Source organism: Myotis daubentonii, chromosome 3 (assembly GCF_963259705.1).
Source record: "Myotis daubentonii chromosome 3, mMyoDau2.1, whole genome shotgun sequence".
In the NCBI taxonomy this organism is placed as follows: Eukaryota; Metazoa; Chordata; class Mammalia; order Chiroptera; family Vespertilionidae; genus Myotis; species Myotis daubentonii.
The window spans coordinates 217,170,757-217,195,572 of NC_081842.1; the positions used below are offsets into that span (position 1 = coordinate 217,170,757).

At 65.6% G+C, this 24,816-nt stretch overlaps 1 protein-coding gene across 8 annotated transcripts in view; it reads right to left on the bottom strand.

Annotated features, from left to right (window-relative positions):
- ESPN (espin) overlaps nt 1-22,591 on the bottom strand; it is a 28,897-nt gene extending 6,306 nt beyond the window's left edge. Inside the window, exons 1-12 of one of the 8 annotated variants that reach the window (XM_059691418.1) lie at nt 22,131-22,587; nt 19,253-19,446; nt 11,188-11,374; nt 10,843-11,025; nt 10,580-10,711; nt 8,023-8,224; nt 6,575-6,843; nt 4,013-4,171; nt 3,724-3,922; nt 2,638-2,664; nt 1,409-1,554; nt 1,052-1,315 (exon numbers count right to left, since the gene is read on the bottom strand). In XM_059691418.1, coding sequence (XP_059547401.1) covers nt 1,052-1,315; nt 1,409-1,554; nt 2,638-2,664; nt 3,724-3,922; nt 4,013-4,171; nt 6,575-6,843; nt 8,023-8,224; nt 10,580-10,711; nt 10,843-11,025; nt 11,188-11,374; nt 19,253-19,446; nt 22,131-22,424 — 2,256 coding nt within the window. In that variant the 5' untranslated portion in view covers nt 22,425-22,587. Of the gene's footprint in view, nt 1-1,051; nt 1,316-1,408; nt 1,555-1,788; nt 1,964-2,637; nt 2,665-3,723; nt 4,172-4,679; nt 4,760-6,574; nt 6,844-8,022; nt 8,225-10,579; nt 10,712-10,842; nt 11,026-11,187; nt 11,375-19,252; nt 19,447-22,130 lie in introns of those variants that run through there. The other 7 variants (XM_059691416.1, XM_059691413.1, XM_059691420.1 and 4 more) reach the window with 7 other exon arrangements.
- Between the last annotated feature and the right edge of the window lie 2,225 nt (nt 22,592-24,816).

Here is a 24,816-nt window from a genome sequence, read left to right on the forward strand (position 1 = left end):
ATCCCGTTAGTAATAATACAGTTTGTAGAGCTGGGCTTGCCAGGCCGTTCATACAGTTTTTCCTCGCCTTGCTTCACCGCTAGGCTGCAACTCTAGTGCCAGGCTTTTCCAGCCTGGATGGTGGATGGTGGAGGGTGGAGGGTGGAGGGCTGCCCTCACCTCCTCACAGCCCTCCCATTCATCCTGACCCACCACAATCCCCACATACAAATCCAATAATGCCCCTTCCCAGCCTTACCCCCTCCAGACTACACACTGCTCCAGGAGAAGGTCCATTTTCTCAAGACTACCCCCTCCCCATCCCCAGCTCTACCCCTTTCCTTCCATAGTACAGTCACGGAGCCACGCCCACGGACTCCCAGCCCTCCCCTCTCCCGCCTGCTTGCTCTTTGCCCCACGCTTCCCGTCCACTACTGTCTCATCTCCAAGACCACCTTAGACCTCACTGTCTCCTTCCCACCCCCGCCCCCAGCCCAAACAGGATGGGGAGCTTGGGGCTGCCCCAGCCCTCTGCCTGCTCCACCACAGCGATGCCCATATTGTGCCAGCCCAGTTATGTGGGGGCACTCTTCACTCCACTGAGGTGCTGTGCTTGCTTGCTGGCTGACCCCTCTGCCCCACCCCTGCAGCCCCCGCAAGAGCAGGCCTTGATATAGTCCATGAATCCCAAGAGACTACAATGTGTGTGGCACATAGACGACGCCCAGGGAACATGTTAAATGGTCGATGGCCAAACATCCTGCCAGCCGGTGATGATCAACCCATCTGACAGATGAGGAAACTGAGGCTGGATGAGGCTGGAAGGTGGAAATGCAAGGAAAGAGCCCAGGACAGTCTATGACCGAGAGCCTCTGGGCTATTCAGAGTGTGGGCTCTGGACAGCACTGTCGCCTCCCCTGAGGCTGTTGCAGAATTCCAGCCCCACCAGAGCCCCTGAACCAGAAGAGCATGTTTACAAGGCCCCAGGCTGCCTGGCCCCAAAGGTAATGGGCGTTGCCTGAGGCTGCAGGGCCCTGCCGGCTGGGGTGCTGGGAAGCCGCACCCGGCCCACCTTCCGCCTCTGCTCCTCCTCCTCTTGCATCTTCAGCTGCATCTTGCGGACCATCACCTGGCGTTTCCACTCGGGGATGGGCCGGCCCTGCTCGTCGTGCGTGGGGATGAGCGCTTCCACGTCCAGCTGCACCCCTGGCGCGGGGGTGGCGGGCGGCGCCGGCGCCAAGCTGCCATTGAGCAGCGGCTGGGGCCCTGCGGCTGGCGGGGTGGGGCTCCGGGGCCGGGAAGGTGCTGGTGACACTGGCGGCAGCTGCGCGTCAGGCTGTGGGGAGAAGTGGCGGGGCTGAGCACCGGCAGGGGCGCGGGGAGCCGGGGGCGGGGAGCCAGCACGGGGCCCTTTGGACCACCGACCTACCTGGGAAGCCAGCTGCCCGCTGCCGGAGAACACGGTGGTCAGACCCTTGCTCTGAGGCGTCGGCTTCAGGCTCTTGCCAGCCTTGATCTCAGCCAGCAGCTCCGCGTTGTCACCGGTCGGCGTCATCATGTTGAAAGACTTGGTGCCTGGGGGAGGCAGGAGAGGAGGCGCTGGCAAGGGGTGGGGTGGGGGCCGGTGGGGACCTGCCCTTCTGCTGTCCCCTCCCCAAGTCAGGAGGCGATCGACTGGAGCCACCCCTCGGGCCCAGAGGGCAGCATTCCAGATCCCAAGCCTGGCGGGTGACTTGGCTCTCGGGGACCCCAGAGCCGGATCCTTCGCTGGAAGTCCCATACCCCCACCCTTCTCCCAGCCCTACTCACGCTGGGGCGTGGGGCCCCCACCTGGAGGCCCCTGGGAGTCCATGCTGGCTCGTGGGCTGGCTCTGGGGACTTGAGTGAACGTCTCCACCCGGGCATTGACTGCTTAGCTCCCAAACTCTACCTGGGACCAGCCCCCCGACCTTTGTCCCCCGGTTCCCTGGCTCCACTGGCCAGGGTGGAGTCTGCCTCCGGCCCTCTCTGCATCAGCAGAGCCCAGTGACCCTTGGACTGAGTCGCCTGAGCCTCTCTGGCCATTCGGACTAGGAACCCTGGATACCACAGCCCAGCCAGCCCCGCCCCCAAACCCACAGACAGACGCGTGCAGACACACTGGGTGCAAGCCCGGAGCACACTTATGGCAAAGCGCCTCTCAGCTCTCTCAGCTCTGGGGACCCGGGACAGCGGAGCCCTTCCTGAGGACACGGAGCGGAGCGTGCCGCCCGGAAGGAGGGCCCGGCGGGGAGCATGCAAATGCCCAGCGGGAGTTTGCATGTTCCGGGAGGCCAGCGGAGGTGACTGGGTGTGGGGAGGGCTGACTTCAGAGCCCAAGGATGGGGTCTGGTCTGGGTGCGGGGGACAGGCCAGCAGCTCCTGGCCGCCCTCGGCCGTGGGTCCCAGAGCACAGTGTGGGCAGGAGGAAAAAGGGAAAGGTATGGGGCTAGCCCCATCAGCCAGGCCAAGAATTTGTATATGTGGGCGTGGTGGGGGGGGAAGGGGACCCTCGCCAGCCACCGGCCCCTGGCTCTGCCCGTTCCCCAAGTCCCTCATCCCTGGGGCCTTGCTTTCCCTGAGCGTTGGCTTTGTCCCCCAACCCCGCGCCTCAGCGGGAGCGTGAACGCAGCTACTCACTCTTCCTGTGCCTCAGGACTCTCACTTCTAGAGACCGAGGGGAGAGAAGTGACAGTGCAGTTAGAAGAGGGAGGGGCTGGGGTGAGGCTGGGAGAGCAGGGACAGCGAGAGAGGGGCGGGCAGGAGCCGGGAAGGGAGATGTGCAGAGGAGGGGTGAGGGGAGGAGAGCTTTGAAGCCCATCGGACCCTGGCTCGGGCTGCCCTGGGCCCACAGGGTGGTCTGCTCAGTGGCCAGCTTTGCTGGTGCCCCAGCCCTGGTTCCCATAGCAAGGGCCTCCGTCCTGGCACTGGGCTGGGGTAGGGTCTACCCTGTCCTCTAGCCGCAGGCCTGCTCCAGGCTGCAGATGGGGAACTGACCTTGAGCTGGCGTCTGCAGGGGCTGGGCTCCCTAGGAACCCCAGGCAATACAAGGGACCCTCCTGTGCCCTTGCATCCTAGTCAGGGAGAGGAAGCTTTGGGCGGCGCCCTGATGGTCCCTGCCCTGCTTGGCTGGGCTGGGCCCGCCTCCGGCCTCCCAGCAGCCTGGTGAGCAGGAGACTGCCCCCCAATACAGAAGAGAATGCCATCGTCTAGCTCTTACAAAAGGATGCCCGAGAGTCACCAGCGCGGACAGGCATGCGGGGTCACTGGCCTTGTCCCCCTAGCCAGGCCTCGCAGGCTGGGAAGAGTCTGTGCTGCCCTGGGAAGGGCTCAGGGCTGGAGCTCGCTTGGGAGACCCCGAGAAGGGGGCTAGGAGAGACTCAGGACCGAGTGGGGGGAGGAGGGGGACCGCAGCCCTGCCTCCTTGAAGTCAGTTCTACTTGTCAGAGCTCCCCTCTAGCTCCGGCTCACCGGAGGCAGCCGCCACCAGCCCCTGCGGCCTCCCCACCGGATGGGAGGCAGGCCCAGAGAGGGACGGAGACTTGCCCCAGGTCACACAGCCCAGGCCTGCGCGGCAGAGCCTTCCCCGAGGGGAGGGGCTGCAGGAAGAGCAGTAGGAAAAGAAGGGGCGCTGGGGCAGTCCCAGCAGGGCGGGGGCGTTGTCTAAGTCTCCCCCTCCCGCTTCCGGGCCAGCGGGCCTCCCGCCTCTCCCCTGCCCCTACTCACTGCCGGTGGACGAGGAGGAGCGGCGCTGCCCGCAGCCGGGGCCGGCGCCCTCGAAGGGCAGAGGCGGAGCGGGCGGCGGCGAGCTCAGGCCCTCGGGCAGGGGCGGCGGGGGCGGCGGGGGCGGCGGCGGCAGCTCCCTGGACGCCTTGGGCTCCGCCGCGCAGCCGTTGTGCACGTGATTCCCGGGGAGCAGCGCCGCCTGCGGGGGAGCGGAGGGGCCAGCGAGTGAGGAGCGGGGCGCCCGGCCGGGTCCGAGGCGGCCGGCGGGTGCGGGCTGGCGGGCACGCACCTCCTCGCTGTGCGCCATGCCCGGGCGTGCGGCCGGCTCGCGGGGGCAGCGGCCCAGCTGGCGGTAGTAGTCCCCCGTGCTGGGCTGCTTGCTGAAGGCGCGGGGCTTGCGGCCGGAGTCCTGCCTCCGCAGCCCGTTGTGGCCGGCGCGGGAGCCCAGCTGCGGAGAGACAGGGGGCGTGGGCTCCAGGCCGGGTCCCGGTGCTCCCCCCCCCCTCTTCTCCTCCCCGGGGGTCACGGCCCGCGGCCGTCGAAGGTGCAGCGCGCCGCGTTCCTAGCCCCTCCTGCTCTCGGAGCGGGGATGGGGCGGGGGTCACGGGGCCCCGGTGGCAGGGAGGCTCGGTTGACCCTACGGGGAGGTGGTGTTCTGGGCACCGGCCAAGGGGCGCAGAGGCCCCACTGAGGCTCGAAGGGGCGGGCCCAGGGGCGGGGTGGCCCAGCCCCGACGCCAGGGGGAGCCGGAGAAGGGCAGCTCCCTGCTGAGCCGCCGCTAAAGCCTCCGCCGCACCCCAGTCCCGGCGCCCTCACCGGCCGGCCCAGCCCCGAGTCTCCGCCGAACCCTCTCGCGGGGATGCGCCCCGAGGGAGCCCCCTCTAGCGCCCGAGTCCTCGGAGGCTCCCGCCTGCCCAGGGCCCGGCTGCCCAGCCCGAGGCCGGGGCTGCTCCTACCTCTGCCTGTGCCGGTGGCCCCCGCTGTGCACCTGGCGGCGGGGAGGCGGGGACCCGACACCTGCGCTACCCGATCCTCCCTCTCGGGTTACAGCCCGGCCCGCGCCTCCGAGCGCCCAGGAGCTCTGTCGTCCTGACATCACCCGGGCCCGCCAATCCTCGCCGGTGGGGGATGCACGGGGGCGCCCGCGGCTCGCCACACCTGGCCGGCTCCGCACACCTGGCCGCGCACCACGCCCGCCCGCGGGCCAGATGTGACCCCGCCCCTGCGCGCCTCTCCTCCGCTGGGTGCTGCCGAGCACCCGGCCTCCATCCCTCCGCTCCATCCTCCATCCCTCCGTCCTCCCCTCCATCCTCCGAAACCGAATACCCCGGCCTCCCTGCGGACAGTGAGCCCCTCCCCTACGTAGCCCCCTGGGTTCGGGGTCACGCCCCCGCCCTTCCAGGCCGCATCTGGAAACCATCGCCATCCGCGTAAGCGACACCGACACCCTCGCCCCAGCCTCGGGTTTCAGGGGCCGCGAGGCGGCTCGGGTGACAGCTAGCGCCCGCCCCGTCGCAGCTGCCCCCCACTAAGCCCCGCTCTGAGAGGACGAGAGGCAGCGGGGGCCGAAGGCCGAGTCCGCGGGCGGGGGCTGTCCCCCTGCCCCTCCCAGCCCCTGTCCCTGCGGTGGCCCGGACCCTCCGCCCCGCCTGACCCGGCTCACGTTGCAGGAAACGCGACACCGCAGGATTTGTTTCCCGGGCCGGCCCGCCCCTCGCGCCCCCCGCAGCCTTAGGCGCAGAGCCGCGACCCTGCTCCGGCGGTCAGGCAGCCAGGCCGGGGCTGGGGGCCCGCGGGCGCACAAAGGGCCCTTTGTGGAGCTGCCTGGAGCCTGCGGCCTGGCACGCACACGCCGGGAGGAGGAACGGACCGAGGTCCGGGGTGCTCTGGCTCAGGGAGGAGAGGGGGCAGAGGGGGGCAGAGGCCAGCACCTGCCCTGTGGCTTTGGGCAGGGCCCACCAGCCCGGTCCGGAAAGTCCTGGGCCCGCATCTTCTGGGGATGAAAGGGGAACCGACTGGGGGCTTGGTCTGAGATGGCACGAGAGGGGCGGTGCAGCCACTGTGCAGGCCGTGCCTCCCCTCCCCGCCAGTGGCCTTGTGACCGGGTCACCTGTGCGAACTGGTTACTTAGCTCGCCCTGGAGTGGTCTGCCTGGGGCTTGAGAGGGAACTAATGCAAGGTCAGGGCTCCCACAGGCCCCACCGGGGCCTCCACCCCACACTCCACCACCTGGGGGCTCAGGCCGCCCCTGCCCTGCTCTCAGAGCAGCCGTGCTGGGTCCCCTGGGCCTGTAGGCAGGGCCCCTCTGGGCCTCCCTGCCTAGGACTCTGAGCTGCCAGCCCAGCCCTCTGACCCCCAGCCCCACTCCCGAGCCTCAGCCAGGACCCCAGAGGCCCTGCCAACCCAGAACCTGGCACTCCACACGCCCACACGGACCCCTCCCCTTCTCCGCAGGACTCACCTCACCTCCCGGCAGGACCTCCAGCCCCAAACCGGGTGGGCCTGTGCTCGACTCCTCCCTCAGCCCCGACTGAATGCCACTCCATGACTACCCTGCCATTCTGTGCGAGAGGTGGTGGGGACCCAGCCCCCGAAGGGCCCCACTGTCTGGGTGTATGTTCTAGCCCCTTCTCTGCCCCCCAGCTCTGCAGAGGGCGGCGGCTTGGTCTTACCCATCTCCCTCTCCCCAGTGCCCAGCCTGAGCCCCCGCGGGGCTGCCAGGAATATGGACTCTTGAACAGGCCACTGGCCCAGGGACCCCTGTCGGGTGTCCAGGAGCCGGCAGTCCTTGGCCTCCATGACCCCCACCAGCCAGGCGCTGAGAGGCAGGCGGTGGGCGAAGGCTCACTACCTCCTTCCGGAAGCCCGCGGTCTCCACGTGGCGGAGCTTGCTCTTGGTCTGCATGTAGATGTCAGCAGCCTGCAGCCCTGCGGGGGGCTTGGGGGCCGGGTAGCCCGGTGGGGGAGGGGGCAGCTGGGTGTCTGGGGGCGGGGGTGGCGGCGGGAAGCTGGGTGGCGGCGGCGGTGTGGTTTTCTCCATCTTGCCCTGGGCCAGGCTCAGCTCCGGGCTCAGCATGTCCACGTAGCTCTGTATCTCTGCGGCTCTGGCTCTCGGAAGCCCTGGCAGGGGGAGGGGGGCGGAGGGGGGAATGCTGGGCTTGCGAGTTGGCAGAGGGGCTGTGCGCAGGACTGAGACCCTCTACTGTCAATAAGCAACTTGCCAAGTGGGTAGTGGACTCAGGGGTGCAGCCCAGCGTGGCCCCGCCCTGGCCCTGGCCCTGCCCTCCCGCAGGCCTGCACCTGTCGGGGAAAGACCACACCTCACGGACCTCACCCAGGTTTGGGGTGGGAGCCCCGGGGCTTTGGGCTCCAGGTGTGCCCCTGGGCTGAGCCACCTGGAGGGAGGAGGGCTGCTTTCCAGGCAGATCCGGCCGGGCAGGTGGCAGGAATATGGATGCCACACCCAGTCTTTTCAGGGTGCCCGCCATCTCTGCAGCCACCACCTGGTGGCATGAGGCAGGCATGTCAAGTGGAGGGACCCGTGCTCGGGGCCTGGTCAGCGTGTGTGCGTGCATGTCTGGCTTCCGCGTGAGTGTCTGTGCATGTTGTGTGATGGTGCGTGAGTACACAGGCTTGGTATTTATGAATGTGCTGTGTTAGTCTGTGGACATGGGGTGTGTGTGAGCGCAGCTAGGGTACAGAATGGAGAGTTGTGTGCCTGTGTGGAGGGTAGGTGTGTGTATATATCTGCGCAGCTCAATAGGTGGTTGTGCATTCATATCTGTATATTGTGTGCACACACGTACAAGTGTGCACTCTTTTAAAAAATATATATTTTATTGATTTCAGAGAGGAAGGGAGAGGGAGAGAGAGGGAAACATCAATGATGAGGGAGTCCTTGATCAGCTGCCTCCTGCATGCCCCCCACTGGGGACCAAGCCCGCAAGCCCGCAACCTGTGGCCTGGACCGAAATGGAACCCGGGGGGCCCTTCAGTCCGAAGGCTGATGCTCTAGCCACTGAGCCAAACCAGCTAGGGCACAAGTGTGCACTCTTGAGTGTGTAAGTTCTGGGGACGGTGTGTGCATGTGTGAGTAAGGATAGTGTATCGTGTGCGAGGTGCATGTGCAAATGTGTGGATATACATGTATGTTGTGATGGGGACACACAAACACGAGTGTCTATCTTTCACCAGAAGCAGCATCCTCTCCTGGTGGCCTGGGCAGCCTCCAGTGTCAGCTGTGGGCAGAGGTGGCCCGGGGCTGCTCCCCCTCCTCCCTCTTCCCATCAGTCCACTCACCGCACGGGGGGCGCCGGCCCTTGATACTGGACTGGCTGGATGAGCAGGAGTCGTAGTTGGAGAGGGTGCTGGTGGGTGAGCTGAGGTCGAAGTTCAGGGGCTGGACGGACACGGTGGTGTTGGGCGAGGACATGCCCGAGTCGGGCTGCTTGGTCTCGAGCTCGGCGGACGGGTCCCGCGACAGCACGCGGTGCTCCAAACTCTGAGCGGAGGAGCGGAGGCCGTGAGCACAGCCAGCCCCCACGGCCAGCGAGCTCTGGGGCAGGGCCCTGCTCAGAGCCCTCGCTGGGTGACCGTGGCTAAGCCACTGCCCTTTCTGGGCTAAGATTCAAGCCCCGCCCCCCAGCAGCAGGACCCGGGCTCCTGGAAACTCCTACTCCTGGCCCCTCCCTGCTCAGGAAGTTTGAGAGGCTGAGGGGAGGGGGGCCCTGGGTGCACCCCCAGGAGCGAGCCACAGGGCAGCAGCCTTCTTCCTCATCGATGGGCAGAGGGCCTGGGCTCCAGTGCATCTTTGGGGAGGGCCAGGCTCTGCAGCTGGTGAGAGTGCTGGCAGCAGCTGGGGGCAGGGGAGGGGTGCAAGGCCCCCCAGCTTGCAGGGAGGACCGATCCCCCGTTACCTGGCCAGCAAGCCCTGTCTGTCCTGGCCCGACTAGGCAAATCCCGCACCAGTCCCTGTCTCCAGGCAGGGCCCTCGGGGAAAGAGAGGGGCACGGGTGGCCCAGCTGAGCTACGTGGGCATCTGGAGCTGAGGCTACCCAGCTAGCCACCCCCCACCACTGTCCGTGCCCCGTGCCATGCTCCTGGCATGGGCGTGGGCTGGGGTGGGGGCCCTGCTTACGTTGCCCATGCTGCTCTGCTGCCCGCAAGCCTGCTCGCTCCCTCACTGCTTCTGCCCAGGCCTGCGCCTCCCTGCCCCACGCCCGCCTGCCTGAGAAGTGTCACAGGCCCCCCGGGAGCGGAGGCAGGCTGGCGCCAAGTAACGGCTCTGCAGCCGCGCTCATTGGCCTGTGATGAGGGGCTCTGGGGCCTGTTGGCCTTTTCTGGGCCAGCATCCTCTGCGGCTGGGATCTGCCACCGCCATCACTGGGCCCACCTGAGTGAGGGGCCCGGCCTCATACCCCACACACTTCAGGGGGCATCCCTGCTGCCTACCCCAGGAGCCAAGGGGAACCGCAGGTGCTGAGCGGGCAGCTGAAGATGCCCTTTTCGTGGCTGACAGCAGTAGGCACTGGGAGCGCCAGGCCTGGCCCCACGGGTAACAGGTTCGGGACACGGGCTCTGCGGCCTGGCATGCTAACTTCAAATGTCACCTCCTCCACTCACTAGCTGCTGGCTTTGGGCAAGTCACTTATCTCTCCTTTAGCCGTTCCTTCCTCTGGAAATGGGGAAACGGTGCTGCCGGCCCCGTTAGGTTGTAAAAATGACTTAAAGGTGAGTGAAGTGCCAGGGCTCGGTGGCCAGTAAGTGCCACACACATCAGCTATTAGTATTCATTTCCCACGGAGACCGGCTGAGGTTACAGCCTGAAGCTCCGGGCAGGCGCCCGCCGGCGGCAGGTGCGAGGATCGGACGTGGGGCTCTGCCACCCAGACTCTCAGCGAAGGGAATTCACCTCTGGCGCCCAAAGGCCACGGCGTTTCCCTGCTTAGGTGCCCGGCGCAGGGAGCACCGCCTGCTGACCCGCTCCCCCTGCGCGGCCCTTTCGGAGGAGATTCCTCCTCAGGTCCGGGTCGCCTCTGACCCTGCGCCTTGCTGTGCTCCCGCGTCCCCAGGACGGGGTTGCCCCATGTGCTCACAGGTTGGGGGCTACCCCCTTTCTCTCCGCAGCCCCTCCCGTGCCAGGCTGCCCTGGGAGCTGGTCAGTGCCCTTGTGATGGCACCTGGGAGGCCTCCCCTCTTTCCTCCCTCAAGTCCCAAAGCGGGCATTGCACTGGCTGACGCAGAGGCCGCCGCACTGCGCTCAGGCCCCGGTGGGTCACTTTTCGGCCGTGTCACCAGACTAAGGGAATTTAAAAAGACCAGCACAGGTTTCCAGCTCCAAAGCAGCTCACTGAGTGAGCATGCAGTGGAGTGGTCAAGAGGTGGCTCTAGGCCCGGCCACTGGGCTCCACCACTGAGTACTGTGTGAGCTTGGGCCTCCCTGAGACTCGGTTTACCCTGAAATGGGGACGCTGACACCCCTACCTCAGGGGACGGTGGCGAGAAGGAAATGAGCGATCCATGCGGGCGGTGGCCGCTGAAGGAACCCAACTGTGCCATTCGTATGTGTCCTGTGACTTCTCCCAGCCTTCGCCCCTGTCAGGGCGACCCTGGTCCTCCTTCTCTTGACTTTTTGCCTCCACCCCCCCCCCCTCCTCCATGACCAGTGGACCCGGCTGTCATGTGGGGGGAAGTGGCCTGGGACCCTTACTCCCGTGTGATCCAGGCAAGGGGCTTCGCGTGCCTGCACTCCAGCTTCCTCGGTGCTAAAAGGGTGAACAAAACCTACCTGTGGGGGCGCGAGGGCGGGGCTAGGGGTGAGATAACGCCCCCCTCTGCCCCCCCAGGCCAGGCGTACCAGGTTCTCCACGGTGCGCAGGTAGCGGGTGCAGTGGCTGTGGCCATTGTAGTCTGAGAGGTCGGCGGGCGTGTATCCGTCGCGGTCGCGGACGTCCAGCTCCGCGCCGTTCACTACCAGGATCTGGCAGCACTGCAGGGGCACGCAGGGGGGACCCCCCGCCGCTAGCCCGCGCCCCGCGCCGGGCAGGGCTGTGCTGAGCGCGCGGCGCCGGCAGAGGAAGCCCCGTCCCGCCCCCGGCCCCGCCCCGGCCCCGCCCTCACCTCCAGCTCCCCGTTCTCGGCGGCGTCGTGCAGCGGGGTCCCGCCCCACAGGTCGGCCGCGATCTCGCCGCCGTGCAGCAGGAGCCAGCTGAGCACCTTGGCGTGGCCGCGGCTCGCCGCGAAGTGCATGGCCGTGGCGCCGTCCTTGTCCTGCTCCGACAGGCTCACGTCGGTGCAGCTCACCTGGGCGGGGCGGGGCGGGGCAAGAGGGAGGGGCTGGGCGCCGGGCCCTTTCTGGCCCCGCCCCGCCCCGTGCAGGCCCCGCCCCGCCCCGTCCAGGCCCCGCCCCGCCCCGTGCAGGCCCCGCCCCGTCCAGGCTCCGCCCCGCCCGGGCCGGGGGCTCACCAGCCACACGATGACCGAGCTGTGGCCCATCTGTGCCGCCGCGTGCAGCGGGGTCATGCCGTCGTGGGCGCTCGTGTGCGGGTCCGCGCCGCACTCCTGCACCAGGTACTGCGTCACCTCCAGGTGGCCCTCCTGGCACGCCAGGTACAGGGGCGTGGCACCGTTCTTGGTTTGGGCATTCACTCCCCTGCGAACAGGAAGCACCCACCTAGGCTCTCAGCACCCGCCCCTGCGAGGCCTTCCAAAGACCCTCGTCCCTTCCGGGGACCCTGGAGGGCTGGCAGGGTTGGTCGCAGCGGGCCTAGTCACTAGGCCGCGCTGTTCCTGGTTCCCTTTGGACTCAGACCTGTGCCAGCCCCGCTCAGGGCCCCTCTGGCTTGCCCCTCCTCCCCAGCCCTTCCTTCCTATAGTACACCTGGGACTGAGCCCGGCCCTGCCCTCCGTGAATAGCCCACCCCTTACCAAGGCCTGACCTGGCCTCTCCCTCCCTTTCAGCCACACGGACCCTCTGTCCCTGTAAGCCCCACACCTGCTGCCTGCTCTCTCCTACAGAACGTCCTTCCCTCCTCCTTGCTCTTTACGACTCAGGGCAAATCCCTCCTCCCTGAGGCCTGCCTTGATTCTCCCAGGCAGGGCAGGCCTTTCTCACCCCTGTGCCCATACTGCCCTGGCCCACTCCGGGGACACCTGTCTTGCCTGGTTGAACATAACTGGTTTGGCCTCTGTCTCCCTCAGAAGGTTGAGTTCCCAGAGAACAGAAAGGTAGGGTTGCCAGGAAAACACAGAATGCCCAGTTAAGTCTGAATATCAGATAAACAACAAATCATTTATGGCCCTGGCTGGTTTGGCTCAATGGATAGAGTGTCGGCCTGTGGAGTGAAGGGTCCCGGGTTCGATTCCTGGTCAGGGCTCATGCCTGGGTTGTGGGCTTGATCCCAGTAGAAGGCGTGCAGGAGGCAGCCAATTGATGATTCTCTCACATCATTGATGTTCCTATCTCTCTCCCTCTCCCTTCCTCTCTGAAATCAATAAAAAATATTTAAAAGTAAAAATTATAAGTATCCAACATATTGTATAAGGTATACTTATACTAAAATGTGGCTTGTTGTTCATCTGAAATGAAAATTCGTTTGGATATCCTGGTTGTTAGCCTGGCAACCCTCCGGATGGGCCCGGTCCCTGAGCACTCCCCGTGGCTGTGCTATGAGGTCAGCAGGCAGGCCCTCACTGAACGCCCTGCGTCCGATGCATTCCCATCGGCAGAGGGGCAGCTGGGGCTCAGAGGCTGTGACAGGCCTGAGGCCACACAGCTGTACGTGGGTGTGAGTGAGTGCACACCTGTCTGTGCCATGCGGCACCTGGCACACAGTAGGCACACAGGGAGTGGAGAGAGGGCATTCCCTCGCCTGCACCTGTCACTGCCCCTCAGCTCCCACAGAGGGTCCTTACTGGGGGACAGGGAACTCGCCCCACAAGCTGGAGTGCCGCTGGGAACAGGGGAGCCGGCAGGGCCACTGGCTGATCCTCACTTTTCCTGACTTCACGGTGGGTCATGGGCAGCCCAGGATGCAGTTACCGGACTTGGGCACTAGGTGGAACCACAATCTAGGCCAGTGATGGCGAACCTTTTGAGCTCGGGCCAGCATTTTGAAAAACCCTAACTTCCCTCTGGTGCCGTGTCACATAGAGAAATTTTTTGATCTTTGCAACCATAGTAAAACAAAGACTTATATTTTTGATATTTATTTTATATATTTAAATGCCATTTAACAAAGAAAAATCGACCAAAAAATTGAGTTTGCGTGTCAGAGGTTCGCCATCACTGCTCTAGGCCCCGACCCAGGAACTGCCCACCAACAGCCCCAGTGATTCTCAGCTCAGGGTAGGGGCTGTGCCCTAGTACCCTGTGCCCAGGAAGTGCGGTTCTTCCTGCAAATCCACCCATCTATCCACTCACTTCATCAAACCCACGCTGCACCCACGCCCTCCCTCGTCCAATCCCAGCCCCTCTGTCCATTCACACAGGCACCAGGCCACCCACTCCTCTTCCATCTGCCCACTCACTCCCCCTCTTGTCACTGCCAACATGTCTTGGCCCCTCCCTCTCACTCCCCCCACTGACGCCCAGCGGATGCCTTTCTCCCTGTCCCTAAACCCTGTCCACTTCCCTGACCCCTGACCTCCTGGTGTGGGCTGTCCGCCCTAGACACACAGCTGCCACTGGCTGGGGCTGATGCTGGGCCAGCACTTCACACATCTGGGGAGGAGCAGGGGCCATGCCTGGCTGCCCTCTGTCACCCCACAGCGTCAGGGGTAGAGTGGTGCCCACGAGCCGACACAGCACACACGGCGACAGAGCCCCATGCCTCACCTCAGCGACACACTGGCCCGAGGCCACTGGCCTCCACGCCCCAGTGCCAGCGTCGCCCCCACACACCCATTCACATGCTGGTGCGTCAGTAAGAGCCTGTTTAATATTTCACGACCGACACTCAGTGGCCTGAATTATTCACCCCGTAACCAAGGCACAGTGAGTGCTGGGGTCCTGGGGATGGAAGGCTGGAGGGGCCCCCACCCAGGGCCCACAGGACTCTCTCTGGGGATGCCTGAGGCGCCAGACCTGCCAGGAGCCCTGCCCTCCCAGCAACCCCCCTTGGCAGGTATCCATGACCCGGGGGTGCCCAGCCGGCCTGAGAAGCTGGCACAGAGCAGGACCCCGGCAGGGGGGGCAATCATGCCCTCAGCCTCCTGTCTGGCCACTGGCTGGCGCTCTCAGCCGGAGTCCCGGGTGCATAGTACGCGCTCAGTAAATGCTCCACTCGTCACTGTCACTGTTAGTACTCCAGCCTCTGTGCTCAGGGTCCCCATTCTGGAGGCACAGCTCCAGCGGGGAGACCCCAGGACACAGGGCAGGTTCGCTGCTGGGCCAGGGTGCCCAAGGGGGTCCCAGCCTTGTTACCCTCTTCTACCTCAGCCCGGAGGCCGGAAGGGTGGGTCCCCTCGTGCTATAAAAATCTGCAAGAGCATAGAGATGAAGGATGAATTGAGATGGAGAGATGGATTTATAATGGGTAGCAATGATCATCATTGATAATAGTGGTAGCAGTACCATTTATTGAATGATTTCTCTGTTCCAGGCACGGTGACGAGCATGATACACATTCTCTCATCTTGTCCTTGTAAAGTGGCCTTAGGAGGTAGTGTTAGCATTGTCCCCTTTTACAGATGGGGAAAGTGAGGCTAAGATCACGCAGTGAGAGAGAGGCAGAGGGGGGCCTGGGTGCGGGAAGGACCCGGCTGAGCCCTCCAGGCTGTGCCAGGGTCTGGCCTCTTGAGTGATGGCTTCTCACAGCCATGGTGATGTGGAGGCGGCATCCAACCGGGAGACACGCTCAGAGCCCTCAGCACCGCCTGGTGCCCTGTTGCATCTTAGGCCCCTCCTCCCTGTGTCCCTGGGGGGGGGTGCACTGCTGGCTGGGGGCACCCAGGCCTCACCAAGCAGGAGTCACTGCCTGGAGGGGCGGGGCGGGGTATCAGGGGACACTCTGATCCGGCCCATCCAGTTCTAGCCTCAGGGACCACCTGGGGGGGGACCCCCCCTCCCAGCCCCTGCTCTTTGCCCTGCCTCTGCTCACCCCCGGCTCTGCAGCTCACTGCACAGGGCCCGTGAGTTGTTTGCCCTCTGAGCCTCAGTTTCCACACATGGCAAGTGGGCGTGATAACTGTCTGGCCTCCATGCCGCTTCCGAGAGAACAGAAGAGAAAGCTTTGCAACCTTGTGTTTCCTGGGGGGAGGGTGCCCCGCCATCCCTCGCCCACCCGCTGGGCCATGCTACCAGCCCTGGAGGTGTTCCCGTCCTCACCTGACGTGACCACTGCCTAATGGTGGCCCTCCCCCCAACACTTGCCTGTGCTGGGCCCTCAGCCTCTGCCTGCCTCACCTCCCAATGTCGGGGTGCCCCAGGGCCTCCTTTCTGAGTGCCCTCTCTCCCTGGTGAGGTCATCTACTTCCCAGGCTCGAGGCGGCCTGGCCCCGAGGCCCGTGTCTCTCCAGCTTGGACCTGGAGTCTGCACCCCCCCCCCCACCTCTGCCCACTCAGGGTCTGTGCATGGACCAGGCGCTTGACCTTCACGTGCTGAGAGCCGGACAAAGGCTGGATTCCGGACTCCATATCCAGTTAACAAAATGTACTAGTGCCAGGCACTGGCTCCCAGGATGCGAAGGTGAGGTCTGCTCTCGTTGGCCGGGAGGCAGACAGGGGCACACAGGGGTGCACAGATGCAATGCCAGGCCAAACTGTAATGCGCCCCATGACACGCACTCCCTCCCCGTCCTCCCGCCTCATTTCCCGCATTACAGTTTGAAGGAGCTCAAGGCCGTCCTGCGAGGGAGAGGAGCAGAGGCCTGAGGAGGGAGGGGCTCTGTGGGGAAGAGTTCTGAGTGGAGGGAACAGCCAGGGCGAAGGCCGCAGGGTGCTGGCCTGTTGGAGCAGAGCAGGGGATGGGAGAGCAGCTGGAGGGGAGGGTGGGCCGGAGTGAGGGTCGCTGGGCTGTGTAAGGAAGTGGCTTCCCTGTCAGTGATGGGGAGACTGACAGGTCCCCAAAGGTGTGCCGAGGTGGGCAGGAAGAGGGCAGGGCCAGGACAGGGAGAGCTGCCAGGCTCCAGATCTGACGGCTTGGACCGGGCGTTGCTGGTGGGGGTGGAGGCTGTTCCCACTGAGCGGGGTCCCCCTATTTCACCAGGTCTCCCCTTCCTCAGAGCCTCCAGCTGGGTCAGGGTCCCCAACGTGGATGTGCCAGCCCAGGCCCTGCTGCACAGGGACCTCAGCAAACACCCAGGGTAGACCTGGCGGGGGGGGGGGGGGGGGGGCGGGTAACAGAATAAACGAACCCTCACTGCCTGTGGCAGAAACAGAGGCCCAGCAGGGAGGGGGCAGACCCAGGCCCGGGCAGAGCCTCTAGCCTTCGAAGGGAGAGCGAGACAGTCCCTGGGGTCCTTGAGGGGTGAGCAGCTCGGCTCCCTGCTCAAGGTGGGGGGCTGCCTGAACCCCTCCAGCGGGGCTGTGGAAGCAGCCGGGGATCCCCAGCAAACCTGAAAGGCCCGGAGGGAGTGGAAGACGGAACCGAGAGGGGTGGCCAAGGCCACCCAGTGAGCCAGGGGACCTCCACAGGGAGCTGGCCATGAGACGCCCTCTCGTACCTGTCACTCCGCGAGGCAGGCGCATCTGTCTGGTTCAGCAAAGTGTCCCTGGCACTTAGAATCTCGCCTAGCACAGAGTGGAGTGAGCCCATCTGTAAAATGGGTGATTACAGGGCCACTGCCTGGGGTGGTTGTAAGGCTCAGACTGGTGCTAGGTGCCAGCTTCTGGGAGACACTAGCCTCTCCTGGCTCCTGGCCAGGGCACTTCCTATCTCTGACCTGGGCCCAGAGCCCACCCCCAAGCTCCCAGCCTTAACGTTCAGGTGCGGGGAGGGGGCCCTGGCTGAGCCCGGCCTCCCTCCAGCTTCAGGATGAGCACGGTGGTTCCTGGGACCCAGGACCCTCCTGGCAGGTGGTCAGGCGCCCTGAGAGCCCTGCTCCCCCCACTTCCCAGTCTGTCCCCACTGGTTCCCCACCACCAGCCACTCATGCTCCTGGCCAGGAGGGACGACCAGCCAGCTCCTGTCAGCCTCTGTGCCTCCAGCTTAGGGACCCTCTTTCTGCAGAGGGCTCAGAGGGAGGGTCCCCAGGACAGCAGCCCCCAAGGTTGCTGGGCCATTCCTTGGCCTCTGGGAGAATTTGACCAATGGACTGGGATAGACTGGAGGAGGGGTGGGGTGGGGGTGCATGGTGTTCCTGGGGTTGCAAGCCCATTCTGATGCCCCCTAATGCAGCCTGGCACTGGCTGGGCCCTCCCCGGACACCGTCCAGCCCTCCTGCTCCTTCGAAGCTTGTCACTGCCGTGGCCCAAGGCCACCGCAGCTCGCTGGGTGGGATCGGGTTTCTCTGCGGTAGGGCTGGAGCCGTCCTCCCTCCCCCGCAGGGAGAGCTGAGCCCTTGTGAATAATTCACAGGCGCCACAGCAGCCAGGCTCACGGGTGGGCGGCGCTGAGGCCTCCAGCCGGCTGCCTGGGCCCCTGATTGTGCCCTGCAGCCTAGAGCTGTCCCAGCCTCTCCCCCCCCTCCCGCTCCCAGCTCCCTGCCCGCAGGGTCTCCATCCCCACAGGCAGCTGGGTGGGCACTGGTCTACACCCTCTCCTGGCAGTGCCCCACCCAATTCCCAGCCACCCCTCCTGCCTGCGCCCTGTCTGGGGACCACACGAAAGCACCTCCTTATCAGCCAGGACACACGCTGCTGGCGGCAGGATAGAGCCGAGCCCTCTGTCACCTCCCCGAGATTGACGTGGCCTGGGGTCTGGCAGCGCATCTGTCCAGGCCACCTGGCCTGAGCCGGCACCCCAATCCCAGCCACATCTGCAGGGCCTGGGAGGGTCAGTGTCCCCAAGGCCCTCAGCCCCCAGGCTGTCCCCTGGCACAGCCAGAGCCTTCCCCAGGCCCCTGGTGAGGAGGGGCTCAGCCTGGGGTCCCCCCCAAGGTCCTCCTCAACATTTCCAGGGGCGGGCAGGGCCCTCCCAGTTCCCTGCTGGGCTCGGTTGGCATCACTGCCAGCCTGGCTTTGGGGCCCGTTATGTGTGAGGAGGAGGCTGGTGGGTGCCGGCGGGTGGCCATGGCCGTCCCTCCCCTCGCAGGACCTCTGTGTCCTCTTTGTTCCTCGAGGGGAGGGGACAGAAGCATCGGAGTCGTCTCGGCGGGGCCATGTCGCAGGGCTGCTCCCAGCCCCCTCCCCCGGGTGCTGACGGTGCCAGGCTGGGAGCCGTTCCCATGAGTCTCTGGGGCTTCCTGCTCTAAATCCCACCGCCTTCAACTTGACCCGAACCCCAGCTTGTCCAGAAGCAGAGTTCACGTGACGGTGGTGCAGACCCATGCCCACGTGGCCCCTGGTCCGAGGGCACACCTCCTGGTCCCCCACTGACCAGAACAGGGAACCTCCTGCTCGGCCAGGTCCCTGCACCCGGCCGGGTCTGAGGGCCGCCCACACCCACGCCAATGTGCCCGGGCCTGAGGCTGCCGCTGCGGCCACCCTGCCCCAGGCCATGGGGCAGCACCCCCGCCTGCTCCCTGGTGGCCGGCGGCCCTGCAGGTGCCTCAGGAGTGAGCCAGGGGAGGACCCTCTCACCTGGTGGCTGGGTCCTCTGAGGCCGCTCATGTCCTAGGCGCCCACCTGGACTGACAGAGGTCACCCCACCCGTCAGGGCCCAGGGCCACTGGTGCCCCCTTCAGACCGTGTCTGGGTGGCTTTCCCCCAGGGCTCCTGTCTTCCCCAGTTGAGCCAAAGACCTGGCTCCCTTCCTCGCTGGGACCGCCCTGACTCCCCTGTTGTGCATTGAGCCCCATTCTCCCACCTGCCCCACCCCACCCCGGGGAGCCCCAGCCCACAGCCCAGCCGCTCCTCAGCCCAGCCACTCCTCAGCCCAGCCACTCAGCAGAGGCCCCTGGGGTGTGGGAGCCCAGCGCCTCAGTATCAGGAATGGGCTGAGGGGCCACAGGAAATGACCCGCTGCCCTGTGGACGGCCTGGCCAGGGGGCTGTGGGGCTAGAGGGTGGAGTCTGGGTGGGCAGCCCTCTCCCTTCACCTCTGGGTAAGTGACACGGCTCCTCCTCCATCGCCTTCCTGCCTGGGGGTTTAGGAGATGCTCTTACCCGCCCACCCTCCCAACCCCCATTTACAACAGCCTTGCACATGAGCACAGCAGCCAATGAGGCTGGGGCTGGAGGGAGCACCCTGCAGGCTGGGAGCACCTGGGGGAGCAAGGGACCTTGGCTGGATGCCCCAGGCTTGCAGGGCCTGGGGCAAGTGGCAGTGAGCCTGCCAGGAGGGGAGACATCTTGGCTGGGCAGGAGCCGCCTCTGGCCTGGCCCTCTGGCCCCAGGCGCGGCCACTCCCCAGATGCCCAGGGGATGGCAAACTTCAAGCACCCCGAGCCCTGGCGGCCCCACCCCGAGACCCCGGGAGGGGCGTCCTTACTCAGGGTGGTGCCCGATGAGAAGCCTCAGGGAGGGGAAGTCTCCTTTGGCGGCGGCATAGTGGACGGGCAGGGCGCCTGTGTCTGTGGCTGCGGTGGGGTCCCCACCGCCGTGACGCAGCAGCCAGTCCACCACCTCGGGGTGGCCGAAGCGGGCAGCCAGGTGCAGGACTGTGGCACCAGAATTGTCTTTGTCCTGTGGAAGGAGGGCGCGTCAGTCCCACAGCCTGTCCTGCCCCGTCTCTGGCTCAGGCCCTTCCCGCATCCCTCCGGCCATGGGGCAGCTCTGTCCTCGGGCACCTAGCGGGCCTGCTTTGAACTACAGTCCAAAGTGGCACCATCAAGCCATGCCATGCCCCGTGGGCTCTCTGAGAACTGCAGGCCATGACTGAGATGTCCGCACAATGCAGGCTTTCAGGATGTGGCACTTGTCCCTGCAGGCGCTCCAGGGTCTGGCCGAGACCCCTGCCGGCACCCAGGTGCTCAGGAAAACATGGGTGAGGGAGCGAGAGTTGCTGGGCCAGGGAGGTGGGCTGTTGGGGCTGCACCAGGTTGGCATCAGGGTCAGGGGCACCTTCTGCATTCAACCCTTGCGCCCTGCCCCACCCCCACCCCCGTGTCACATGGGAAGGGCTCTCCAGATTGGTGCACCCCTAACAACCCAATCTCAGTGCAGAGAACTGTCCCGCCTCCCAGCCCAGCCCACGCCCTGCTCCCAGGCTGCCTTCTTGCCCTGTGGGGCAGTGGGCAGGGCCTGGGCAGTCAGCTAATGGTGGTAGCCCTCTCCCAGGCACCCCGGAGGGCAGGGGGCAATGGTCAGAAGTGCCCGATGTGTCCTTGTGAGCAGCAGGGTGTACCTGCCGTGGGGGCAGTGCAGGGGCAGGTGCTGCGCACGTGTTGGGTGAGGGCAGTCCCTGAGGCCAGAGGTGGCTGGCGGCTGGGTGGGGGGCACGGGCTCTGGGACAGAGTGAGCTCCCAGCGCCAAGCATGTGGGACGACGGAGGGGAGAGGGCGCTGGGCTGGGCAATAGTGAGTGGTGGGCACGGTTTACTAGAATCGGGGAAGTGGGGCCTTCTGCCCAGGTGTGGGCACAGTGTGGCTGAGGCAGGGGGAGGAGAGGCTCCCGTGAGAAAGGTGAACAGAAGCAAGGGCCTGGAGGGGGTGGAGCCCAGGGCCGGCTGGTGTCCTCGAGGCTGAGGGGCAGGCGCAGGCGGACTGGCTGTGGCCGGGAGGGAGGTGGGCAACAGAGTAAGGCAGAGGGGGCAGGAGTGAACACCCAGGATGGAGGGTGTCGCTGAGGCCCTCTGTGTGCTGGAATGCCCAGGCGGGACCAGTCTGGTTCAGTGTGTCCCTCGAGCCCAGGGGACAGGGCTAGAGCTGACCCAGGCAGGCCCACGGTGAAGTATGCACCGAGCCCAGCTCTTGAGAAAGGCCCTCGGTTCCTCCTGGAAGCTCCCGGGGGTCCTGCTGGCTCTGGCCTCTGGGTGGGGGTGGCAGTAAGAAGAGGACCGGGCTTAGGGGCTCTGGCCTGTCTGTCCCTGAAGCTCCGGCCTCCTGTGCTGTGGCCGGCACCCTAAATCTGCTTATCTCTCTGGGCTGAGCAGGGCCAGGATCTAAGGCCACCCCCCCACACTTCCGCCCCCGGGGGCTCGAGGGTGGGAGCTGAGATAAGCCGGGCACAAGGCCACCTGTTCTTCTGCCTCCTCTGCAGAGGCAAGGCAGGCTTCCGGCCAGGGCTGGACACCGGGACCAGGGAGGCACGCCACCTCCCCAAAGAGTGGGCAGGGACCACGTGCCAGGAACTCTGATAACAGAGCCGGAGATAAGGCCGGGCCATCTCCCAGGAAGGGCGGAAGTGTGTGTGTGGGGGTGCCACCCTGAGGGGAGAAAGGGGGCAGGGGTCTGGGCACCCTCAGGGCCCAGCCCACCAGCTCAGCTGCTTCTGCCTCTTCTTCCACATCCAGGGAACCCAGTGGTCTTGCCCAAAGGTCTGGTTCCTCCCTCCAGTGGTCCCAGTGGCCAGAATAGCTTCCAGGTTCCTTTCTCCAGCCTCTGAGACCCTATGGCCCCGGTGGCTTCTCCACCCTCACCCTTCTCCCCACACTGGCCTTCTGCCGCTCCGCCAGGACAGGAACGTGTAAGCGCAGAGCTGGGCACTTCTTGCTCCTTGTGCTGGGAACTGTGTGATCATCACCTGGCCACTTCCTCCTCCTCAGTCACTCCTCAGAGGGGCCTTCCCGGCCACCTCGCCCAAGCAGCTCCCTGAGGCTCCCCCTCGCGTGGCCCTGCGGTGCCTGCTGGTACCTGGTTTACTTCTTGGCCTGTGGGTTTGCTGTGTGTTGCCCCTTAGACTGGCAGCTCCAGGGGGGCGGAGCGCCCTGAGCCCCGGCATAGTACCTGTTGGTGCTCTATGGCCAGTAGGAGTGTTACACCAGGGCCTGAGCTGCCTCCTCCCCCAGCTCAGAAGGAGCCAGGTGTCCACCAGCCAGAGGTCCAGAGACCTTGGGGCAGGAAGACGCCCTGGCCTTGGGGTCACCTGCCTCTCAGCCTGGAGTGGCTGTAAGGCTTGGCCGTCCCTCCAGACCTGATGGGAGGGGAAAAGGGGGGACGGGGGAGGGGGCTCCTGGGTTTCTGATTCTGTGCTCAGGCCCTAGTGCCCCCACCCTCCCGGCCCCTGTGGTTCCCCATCACCTGGGTGCTGACGGGCATCTGCCCTGGTGCTTACTAAACCCAGGAACCACCTCACCCTGGCCCTGGGGAGGACCTTGACGCAGGTGCAGTGGGGAGGTGCCAGCTCCACACGCTTGAGCCTAGGGGGGCTCCAGGCCAGACCCTCATGGGGGGGGGGGAGCCTGGGCAGCCCGGGGCGCGAGGACCCACCTGCACCCTGCAGCCGCCCTGCGAGAGCAGCCACTGCAGGCAGGCGAGGTGGCCGGTGGCGGCGGCGTCGTGGGCCGGGGTGGCGCCGTTCCGCGCGCGGGCCGCGGCAGGCAGGGCGGCCTCCTCCACCAGGAAGCGCAGACAGTGCAGCTTGCCGGCGCGGGCCGCGTGGTGCACGGGCAGGGCGTCCAGCGGGTCCCGCAGCGAGGGCTCCAGCCGGCCCGCGGCGTGCAGGGCCTTCAGCACGTCCAGCTCGCCCTGCCGCGCCGCCTGCAGCGCCTGCTCCAGGGCCATCGTGCGGCCCGCCGCGCCTCGCCCTGCGCTCAGCGCGCTCCCCTGGGCGCCATGCGCCTGTCCGCGGGCACCCGGAGAGTCCGTGGCGCGGCCGTCGGGGGCCCAGCGGGTTGGGAGGCGGAGCGGCTGCCGGCGCGACTCCTGCTCCGCAGTCCCTCGCTCGCTCCGCTCCGCCTCCGTGCGCTCTGGGGCCGGCCCCCGCGGCCCCCCGCTTAAGCCTGGGCCCGCCCCCCGCCCCCCGGCCCGCCTCCGGCCCGCCCACCGGCCCCGCGCACCGCCCCGCGGCTGGCTGGCCTCGCGGAGGAGACGGGCGGCAGGGACCTGAGGAGTGTCCTGGGCTGGGTTTGGGGTAACAGGGGTGTTCCCGGCAGGGGGACCACAGGGCCGAGGCCGAGGCAGGAGCAGGTCCAGATTGCCTGGTGCTGGGCCCTCGGCCCTCGGAGCCCGCCAGCCTCCAAGAGCTGCTCTCGGCGCCGCAGCGGGGAGGGACCGGGTCCGGTGCGCTCAGGGTTCTGAGCTAGAGGGTGGTTCCGGGAGCTCCGGGAGCTGCTGTCTGGGTGGGGAGTTGCCCTGAGCTTGAGGGCCCGTGGCTGCCACGGGGAGAGAAGGGAAAGCGGGGATGCAGGGGCTGAGGGCGCGGGGAGGTGCGCAGAGCAGTCACCAGGAAGGGGGCCGGGACCCCTCACAGAGGGCGCGGGAAGCTCCAGGGCACTGGCCAGGGGAGCGCGTGGACCAAACCATCCCGCCGGCGAGGCCAGAAGCCCTGCCTGGAGCTGGAGGGAGGCACAGCCGGCTGGACACGAGGAAGCGCTCCAGAGGCGGGGGCTGCGTAGCCGTGGGGGTGAGCCGGCACATCCTGTGACTGAAACAGTCTGTGCCCTGCCTTCCCCTCCCCCGCGCCCTCGCTGCCGCCCCGAGGGGGCCTGGCCCCGGCCCCGGGCTGTTCCCCGCAACGCCTGGCCGTGCCTGGGGCAGCGCTGACGCGCAGTCAAGCTGCTTTCAGGACCCGCGGGAGCCCTAGCGTGGGATTCGCGGGCGGCCACGCATACATTCCCGGACCCGCCACCTGGTGGCGCTCCAAGGAGCCCAGTACCCCCGAGGCGCTGGGCCCGTGTTGGGGTGGGTTTCCAGGGACGTCCACCTGGCCAGACCGGCCTTGCTCCCTCCATGGGACCCCTGGCCACTCTGGTTTGCGGACAAGGGAAGACAGGAGTCTTTTTTTTTTTTTAATTTTGGCACATTTTATAATTTTTTTTTTCTTAGAACAGGTTGCTACATTGTGCTTTTATTTCAGTTTATTTTTGAGTCGGATGGTTTGCCTTTGTTTTTTATTAAATTTACTAGAGGCCCCATGCACGAAATTCGTGCGAGAGTAGGCCTTCCTTCCCCTGCTGCCGCACCGGCTTCCCTCTGGCCCCCGGACTGGGCTTCCCTCACAGCCCTGGCTTCGTCCGGAAGGATGTCCGGTCTAATTAGCACATTAAGCTTTTATTATTATAGATGGGAGTGACATCTATATAATAAAAGCCTAAGCGACAGTTAAGGCGGAACAACCAGAACGACCGGTGGCTATCATGCACACTGACCACCAGGGGGCAGATGCTCAATGCAAGAGCTACCCCCTGGTGGTCAGTGCACTCCCACAGGGGGAGTGCCGCTCAGCCAGAAGTCAGGTTCATGGCCGTGAGCGCAGCGGTGGTGGCGGGAGCCTCTCCCTCCTCTGCAGAAGCGCTAAGGAGCAGCAAGCTGAGCGGTAAGGTGCAGTGAGCAGGTGGGCGGTAAGGAGCAAGGGGTCCCGGACTGCGAGAGGGCGCAGGCTGGGCTGAGGGATGCCCCTACCCCCACCCCATTGCACGAATTTCATGCACCGGGCCTCTAGTTGGTTAATAAAATCAATAGGTTTCAAGTGTATATTTCTTTTCCCTCTTTCTTTTTAAATCTTTATTGTTGAAAGTATTACGTATGTCTCCTTTTCCCCCTCATTGACCTCTCCCAGCCCCCCACCCCCACCCCAGGCCTTCATCACCCTACTGTCTGTGTCCATGGGTTATGCATATATGCATACAAGTTCATTGCTTGATCTCTTCCCACCCACCCACCCTCTTCTGCTGGGAAGGGAGGAGTCTTATCTTGGCAACCTCTGTGCTTGGCTGGTTCCTGTGCCCACGGGGCTGCCCTCCTCCAGCTCACCCAGCGACAGGCACACCCTGAGGCCTGAGACTGGCAGGGGTGCTGCAGGGACAAGGAGCTGAAATGACTCGTCTTGGGTGTCCCTCCACCCCCACGCCTCCTCCATGACGGAAATCATGTGCTGCAATCCTGTCCTTCACTCCCAAGGTGGCTCCCCTGGCCCCAGACACCCTCATCCATCACATGGTTTTGTCATTTTGGG